The 8,509-nt window shown below is 47.0% G+C and overlaps 1 protein-coding gene across 4 annotated transcripts in view; it reads left to right on the top strand.

Annotated features, from left to right (window-relative positions):
• The first annotated feature begins 386 nt into the window (after nt 1–386).
• LOC142469992 (serine/threonine-protein kinase Nek11-like) overlaps nt 387–8,509 on the top strand; it is a 197,825-nt gene continuing 189,702 nt past the window's right edge. For all 4 annotated transcript variants that reach the window (XM_075576824.1, XM_075576822.1, XM_075576821.1 and 1 more), the window contains exons 1-2: nt 387–715; nt 3,351–3,514. In XM_075576824.1, the coding sequence (XP_075432939.1) occupies nt 572–715; nt 3,351–3,514 (308 nt within the window). In that variant the 5' untranslated portion in view covers nt 387–571. The remainder of the gene's footprint in view (nt 716–3,350; nt 3,515–8,509) is intronic.

Raw genomic sequence — 8,509 nt, 5'->3', positions numbered from 1 at the left:
ATAACATGTGGTGTCTTATGTTATTGGAATATGGAACTACAGGAGAAGTCAGGTGAACAAATGTGTGTCAGAGCAAACCTTGTGCTGGATCAATCAGACACTTCCAAACACAACTCCTGAGCCACTGAATGAACTTGCAAACAGGTAATGACTCTCTCCTATCTCTCATTCTCCCTCTCTTCTCTCCTCTCTCTCTCTCTCTCTCTCTCTCATTCTCCCTCTCTCTCTCCCTCTCTCTCTCTCCCATTCTCCTCTTCTCTCTCCGTCTCCTCCTCTCTAGCTTCTCTCCCTCATTCTCTCCTCCCCCCCCCCTCTCTCTCCCCCCTCTCTCTCCCCTCTTGACATGTGACCATCATGTGACAAAGTGACCTGCATCTGTCACCTGCGGTAACCAGGGTGACTGTCACCAAGCCAGAGACTCAACTGGGCTGTACCACATCTTGCAGTTGGAGAGGGGGGGGTGGTTAATGGAGACAGGAGAGTCCGGTGTAATTGTACCTGCAGAGAGCAGCCAGCAGTGATCACTAGGAGGGGCAGGGTTATCATTATCACACAGCCAGCGGTTCCTCTCATGTTTATAGACCCCCCATTAGATCACACCTCAGGGGAGTTGGATGGGGCCCTGCTGCCTGTGTCACAGGTCTGGGGACTGGGCACACCTGTGCAGCGTCTGTACTGGAATCAACAGGAGCCCAAACAGCTCTGCAAACAGCAGGTAAAACCCAATAATAACCGCAGCACTCACTGTGTATCTTCTCTCTCACTCCCCCCCCTCTTCTCTCTCACCCCCTCCCCATCTCATTCTCTCTCCCCACTTCCCTCCCTATCTCTCCCCTCCTTTCCATCTCTCTCTCCCCTACCCCATCTTTCTCCCTTCTCCCCTCCCCATCTCTCCCCTCCCCATCTCTCCCCTCCCCTATCACCCTCCCCATCTCACCCCTCCCCTATCACCCTCCCCATCTCACCCCTCCCCTATCACCCTCCCCATCTCACCCCTCCTTCCCATCTCTCTCCCGCCCCATCTCTCTCTCCCCCCACCCCATCTCTCTCTACCCCCACCCCATCACCCGCCCTCCCCATATCTCTCCCCCACCCCATCTGTCTCTCCCCCATCTCTCTCCTCCCCTAATTTCCTCCATGTCTCTCCCCCCATCTCTCTCCCCCCCCATCTCTCCCCCCCCCCATCTCTCTCCCCCCCCCCCATGTCTCTCTCGCTCCCCCTCCCTTAGGCCTCATCCAGAGTGGCGCTTAGCAGGCGCGATGAAACGCATTGCTGCAATCTGTCTGGCCAGCGTGAGCGAGCGCACGCGCATGCATGGCGCTTACCTGCTTGTCGAGACAATCAAATTTGATTTGGCTGCTCGCTGAAGTGTCACATGAGGACGAACCAGCTCCGTGATGTAATGCCCCCCCCCTCCGACACGCCCCCTCGAGCGCGCAACTGGCTGGCCAGGAAACGCACTGACATCACAGCGCTCGAGCGGCAATGAGCGCTCTCCCACCCTGGCCGCAGCATACGACAGACAGAAATGGCCCTGCATCACATAGCGCCGCCTTTTCCGCCCAGCACCGTTAGGGCTCGTCCAGGCTGAAGGCTCGCGTGCGACGCGTTGAGTCAGCCTGAGCCAATGAGGATGGCTGTAGTGAGCGACAGCGTGCACATGAGAGTTCAGAGGAGCGCTGCTTGAGCAGACAAATACATTTGTATTTTTCGTGTGATGGCCGGGTCACGTGTGAAGTTCGGCCAATGAGGGCGAACCAGCTCCGCGACGTCACTGCCACGCCCCCCGCGCGAACTACAGCTTGTTCAGCGCGTGATGTCATGGCGCCCGAGAGCGAGTGCATTTACCCTGAGCGAGCCGCGTCCATGCTTATCGCGCAAGCAAACACATTAGGTGAATGAGATCATCTATAGTGCGCGTGAACGTGAGCGTCTGCGAGAGCGAAGCGCAATGGCAAAGACACGTCAGCGGTTCGCCCAACGAGGATGAAAACTAGCTCCAGGACTCAAAATCTCTCCTGCTACAGGGCAGCGTGAAGCCGCGAGAACGCTCGCGCGTGCACGCACTGACCATGTGTCTCCCCCTCTCCCCCTCTCCCCCTCTTAATGCTGTTATGGGGGAGGGAATCTTTCTAATAAAGAGGGTTACACTGAGAAGTTGTCTGTGGGTTTTAATACCCGCGGCCTGGTACCCTGCAGGGATTCTCTGTTCACACGGTAGCAGTGATCAGCAGATGCGTGTCTGGGTCACGGTGTTTGATATGTAACATGTGCTGGGTCAGATAGGGTTCGGGTCACTTTCTGACACGCTCATACAATGTGTGTGACTGGTGTGCGACACATCCTCTTATCTGTGCTGGGCAGAGGAACACAGCTGCGAGTAATAGAAATGATTCTGGCCCATGAATAAATGTTACTTGCACAGATCAAAGTGAATAACACGAATATAACTGTGAGAAAGTGTGTGAAATACATAGTTCCACCTTAAATTCATTCCATAAAGTGAGGCTGGTTATGACCTCACATACTCAACTGTCTAAATTCACTCCCAGCAAGAAATCCAACCCCAGGCACAGGATTATTACACACTAGGACAGGGGTATTCTTGTATTCTTTGTGAAGAGCCGAGTATACTGTAGGCGCTATATAAATAAAGATATCCATACATACATACACAAGGGTGAGCAACTCCAGTCCTCAAGGGCCACCAACAGGTCAGGTTTTAAGGACATTCCTGCTTCAGCACAGCTGGTGCAGTCTTTGACCGAGCCACTGATTTGTTCGCCTGTGCTGAAGCAGGGATATCCTTGAAACCTGTTCTGTTGGTGGCCCTTGAAGACTGGAGTTGCCCACCCCTGCACTAGGGCTTACCTGTGCGCTGTTTATACCATTTCTGGTGTTGCCTTTGCCGGTGGTCAGTGGAATGTCCATAGCTGAGGGTTCCACTCTGTCCCCACTGATCAAATCTCAGCATCTGTGGCCATAGGGCTACAGGGCTAATGGTGCTGCCTTTTTGTGTGGGTAAACCCACTCCAAATCCCAGCTGCCATCATTGGGATAGTCGCTTTATCTCCCTGTCCCACAGGCACCAAAATTAGATTGCAAGCTCATTGCGCCTGCAAATGCTGCGTACAGCACTGCACACACTGCCAGTGCTATACATAAGAAGACACATTATTATTATTATCATCCCGCTGACCGCAGCACCTGGGGACTGCTGCAATACGACACCTAGAACTAATAACACACCTGCATGTATTATACCTGCAGTAGGTGTGACGCGTGTTTTGCCCTCATACTCTCCCCTTGCACAGCACCCCTGGGTGCTCACGTTTGTGATGTTCCCCAGATGGATGTGACCGTGGACACGTGCCGGTCACCGTCCCCCCGGGGCGCCTTTTCTCACGGATCCCTGGTACTCGGACGATACGCCGTTGACCGGAAGCTGGGCAGCGGGGCCTTTGCCAGCGCGTACCTGGTGACGGACGCCAGGAGCAGAGGGGAAGAAAGCCAGTGAGTAGTTGTGTAATAGACAGGGAGTAGTTGTGTAATAGACAGGGAGTAGACGATGTGACGGTGATGAGCAGGCCCTGCACCTTTGGCAGTCAATGCCGTGTCCCATATACGTTATGAATCGGTTAGCAGATGCTGGTCTCTCCAGACCTGGGCACACTATGCTAGCTCAGGGGTGCTCGCCTCCAGCCCTATCCAGAGGAGCTTACGATTTAAATCAGTGGTGGCCAACGCCAGCCCTCAAGAGCCGCCAACAGGTCAGGTTTTCAGGATATCCCTGCTTCAGCCCAGGTGGCTCAATCAGTGGCTCACTCGAAGACTGTGAAGCAGGGATATCCTGAAAACCTGACCTGTTGGTGTCCTTGAGGGCTGGCGTTGGCCACCACTGATTTAGATTGTAAGCTCTTCAGGATAGGGCGGGAGTTGAGCACCCCTGCACTAGATGATCCGTAGGCCTATTTTGACCTATCTCATCATGCACATGCACACCATACCAGGGGTTCTCAACTCCGGTCCTCAAGAACCCCCAACAGGTCAGGTTTTACGGCTATCCCAGCTCCAGCACAGGTGGCTCATTCAGTCCCTGGTTCAGCACAGGTGGCTCAATCTGTGGCTCAGTCAAAGACTGAGCCTCTGATTGAGCCACATGTGCTGAATCAGGGATATCCTGCAAACCTGACCTGTTGGTGGACCTTGAGGACTGAAATTGCCCCCCCCCCCTCAGATGAACATAGTGGGCCCCCAGTATACAGCAGTGTTCCCCACAAAATACCTTTCCGGGTAATATATTATTAGATACACAAATGGATTTCTGCTCCGATTGTTAGGAAGTGTCTGCAGAGTGACAGAATGCACAGCCGCCCTGCCCTGTAACACAGGTAATAACCAGGGGGCGGCAGTGTATTCAGCTCTGCGCACGGAATATCTCAGGCACACGGAGGCTGAAACCTAATCGTGGGGTTTGGGGTACAACGCAGAAAAGGGATTTATCCAAGGTTGCTGACTGAAGTAATAATGATCTGTCTTCTTTTTCTATAATACCATAACAAGTATACAGTGACTGCAATAAATATGAACAACAATATATATATATCAAAAAACACAGTAGCGCCAAGAGATAAGCAGACAATAGTAAATAATGATGAATATATATCAATCTAAATACAGTATAAAAGGAAAATAACAGCTAATATATGTAAAAGGAACAGATACTGATCCACTCCTTTGAAAATAAGATCCAGTGCAATAGTTACGCTTGAAATGGGTGTATGGCAGCTACATATGGGAGAACCGCATCCAAGAAATCTACAAAACAAAAAGAGAGAGTGCGCAGCCCATAGCGGAAAAAGCTAGATAATAAAAAATGCACAAATGCGCACCAGGGATTAGTGGAAGGTAATTTATTAAAAATACACAAAAACTGAGGGGATCCAACCCCACCTCAGAACAGCTGTGCAGCTGGACGGCTAAGTACTACCGAGGAGAACACCTAATGGTGACTAAACCCTAAGCTGCACAGTATACAAATACAGTAACATTTTTATATAAAACATGAAAGAAAAAAACAAACATGAAAACAACCTGTCAACAGATTTGTATAGAAACCGCCATAGGGTTGGGCACTGGCAAGGGGAAACGGACGCTCACACTGAGACAGTCAGCAGACTCGCGGTGTCTGCACAGGATCCGGATCTCGGCACCGCGGAGATGGATAAAACCGCTGCTGTCTCCTGCAGGCTCCGTCTCAGCTTACCAGCATACACCGGCTGCCCCACAATGATGACGTATCACCGTCGCTGCGTTCCTGACGCGTTTCGTGTATCAAAGGATCCTTTGATAAAGTCAGTCATCTGACGAAACGCGTCAGGAACGCAGCGACGGCGATACGTCATCATTGTGGGGCAGCTGGTTTGTGACGAACATCTTCCCCTGCTGCACGGAGCTCCAGTGTCGGTTCGGATGAGAACCCACTGGTAGGAAGAACTTGACTACCCAGGACTTCCATACTGATTGTCATCATCCATCCACGAGGTCTGAACTTTTGGAGAAACGGCTGACAGCGCTCATCTCATCTCGCTGTGGAGGTTTCAACCTGCTGTTCCCGTGGTGGTGATACTTTTCAAATGCCTTTTATTATTTGTCGTTTGTGAGTGAGCTTGTTTCCCTCCTCCATATATATTTTTATTACATTTGACGCTTTTTGCGCTATGGGCTGCGCGCTTTTTGTTTTTTAACGAGAGAGAGAGAGACAGACAGACACTTCTTACTTGAGCCTTGAGTGGGCATTGAAATGTTGAATTCTTTTTGTATGCCTTTAAAGCAGCAGTCCAAGCTGCCGTTTTAAAAATTATTATTTATTTCCCTTTAATATGTGCATCACTACAATCCACACAATGATGAGTAATTAGCTAAGTTGCTGATCGATCCGTTCTCCTGTGATCGATTAGTGAAGATTTGTCTCGGGGGTTCACTACATGGCTGTCAGTGCAGCAGAAGAGGACCCAAGATGCAAAGTTCTGTGGGGAAGATCATGTGACCAGGCAGTCACTAGATACAATTGGTGCACTGCTAGAGAGGGGGCATGGCTCAAAAAGGGGTGTACTAGAGTCTGTTTCGGGAGAGGAAAGGGGATGTGACTTTGTAAATGGTTGCTATAGAAACAAAAAATGCTTGTTACATTATAATACATTACAAATGTAATTCAGAGGTTTTTTTTAAAGTATTTTCTCATAGTACAGAACTGATTTATTTTTAAAAAAAAACACACGTAGGATATTGCTTGGTCTGCAGCTTTAATACAGCTTTTTGATTTTTCACTTAACCAAAGGGCTGCGTCTTCTTCTCTGATCTGCGGATTTTGGTGACGTATCTCGGTATACATGAAAACAATCTGGAGGAAATTATCTATTGGTTATTTCAAAATAAATATATTTCCGATCTTAATCCCCACATTAATAGACCAAGAGTCTTTTCTTTAACACTGTTTCATAATTTACAATGTGCTAAAAGCATCTATATTTAGATCTGAGAAGCTAACAGGAAGAAAACAAATATAAATGATCAAATATCAATTTATACATGGTCAGTTTCTTTTTATTCCACAGGAAGGAATGTAGCATGGGTTGTAAAATTGCAGTTATATGCGCTGGTTCTTAAAATATTCGCTCTGCGTGTTATTAGGGAGAAGGAGTGGCTCAGTGAGTAAAGACACTGACTGGCACTGAGTGTGAAACACGAGAACCTGGTTCATTTCCCGGTGTCTCCTTGTGACCTTGTACAAGTTACCTTATCTCCCTGTGCCTCAGACACCAAAAACATAGATTGTAAGCTGTATGCGGCAGGTACTGTGCCTGTAAAGCGCTATGTAAAGTAGATATGGGAAATGAATCCCCGATAGGTGCTACTAATGTCTGAGTGATATTGTGCAATATAGCATTGGAGTCCAGGAGAGAGTTTAACTTCAAGAAAATGCATGTGCAGTAAAATTCTTGAATGCTCACTTGATAACCATAGTGTGGGATATCAAAATAATGGTATAGAAGCACCACAGTGAGTGTGTGAAATGGGCACTCAATGAAGAGAGCACACCCCACACCCACTAATGGGACAGTACACCTCAATCCCTAGGCATGAGTCAATGTATAGCCATATACAATATAAACTGCAATAGAAACATTTTCAATAAACTCACAAATCATCAAGTCCTGGATAGATGCAGCGTGCCTCCTTCCGGTGTAGGTAAATCCAAGTAGAAAAGAATGGTGGAGCACAGCTGGAAAAAATGAAGGGCTGGAGGCTAATGGCAAGTTAAAAATGCTTTAATCTATTGCATGAGTAGACCGGGCTACAAACAAGAGGGGTTCTCTAAAGCGTTTCGCGCTGTCAAAGCGCTTTGTCAGCATTTTTAACTTGCCATTAGCCTCCAGCCCTTCATTTTTTCCAGCTGTGCTCCACCATCCTTTTTTTCTTAAAGCGCTATGTAAAACCAGCTATACAAGAGCAAACTATTATTATTATTATTATATCACTCTGCATGTTATTATATCTCTGCGTGTTATTATATCTCTCTGTGTTATTATATCTCTCTGTGTTATTATATCTCTCTGAGCGTTATTATATCACCCTGCGTGTTATTATATCACTCTGCGTGTTATTATATCCCTGCATCTTATTATATCTCTGCGTGTTATTATATATCTCTGCGTGTTATTATATCTCTGCGTGTTATTATATCTCTCTGCTTGTTATACATCTCTGTGTGTTATTAGATCTCTCTGCATGTTATTATACCGCTCTGCGTGTTATTATATCTCTCTGCGTGTTATTATATCTCTCTGCGTGTTATTATATCTCTCTGCATGTTATTATATCGCTCTGCGTGTTATTATATCACCCTGCGTGTTATTATATCTCTCTGAGTGTTATTATATCACCCTGCGTGTTATTATATTTCTCTGAGTGTTATTATATCTCTCTGAGTGTTATTATATCTCTCTGAGTGTTATTATATATCTCTGAGTGTAATTATATATCTCTGAGTGTTATTATATCACCCTGCGTGTCATTATATATCTCTGAGTGTTATTATATTGCTCTGCATGTTATTATATTTCTCTGAGTGTTATTATATCTCTCTGAGTGTTATAATATTGCTCTGCGTGTTATTACCGTATATATCTCTGCGTGTTATTATATCTCCTTGCGTGCTATTATATCTCCTTGCGTGTTATTATATCGCCTTGCGTGTTATTATATCTCCTTGCGTGTTATTATATCGCTGTGCGTGTTATCGCTCACAGTTTTCTTCCCCATTTACTCAAATGTGGAAGTTCTTTTGGTATGTAATTAGGGGGTGGCCCTGGACTTCTTTACCACACCCCTCTGTACAAATATTATTTTATCATTGAATAAATTGATTATAATACACTACATCACTTCTACCAGGCCTATCTGAGTGCATTCATGAGGGAATCTTTTGTGTGTTTGTCTTACTAT

The sequence above is a fragment of the Ascaphus truei genome, chromosome 19 (genome assembly GCF_040206685.1).
Source record: "Ascaphus truei isolate aAscTru1 chromosome 19, aAscTru1.hap1, whole genome shotgun sequence".
NCBI classification, from domain to species: Eukaryota; Metazoa; Chordata; class Amphibia; order Anura; family Ascaphidae; genus Ascaphus; species Ascaphus truei.
Note: the sequence above shows the minus strand (reverse complement) of the source record. Positions and strands in the feature narration are given on the sequence as shown.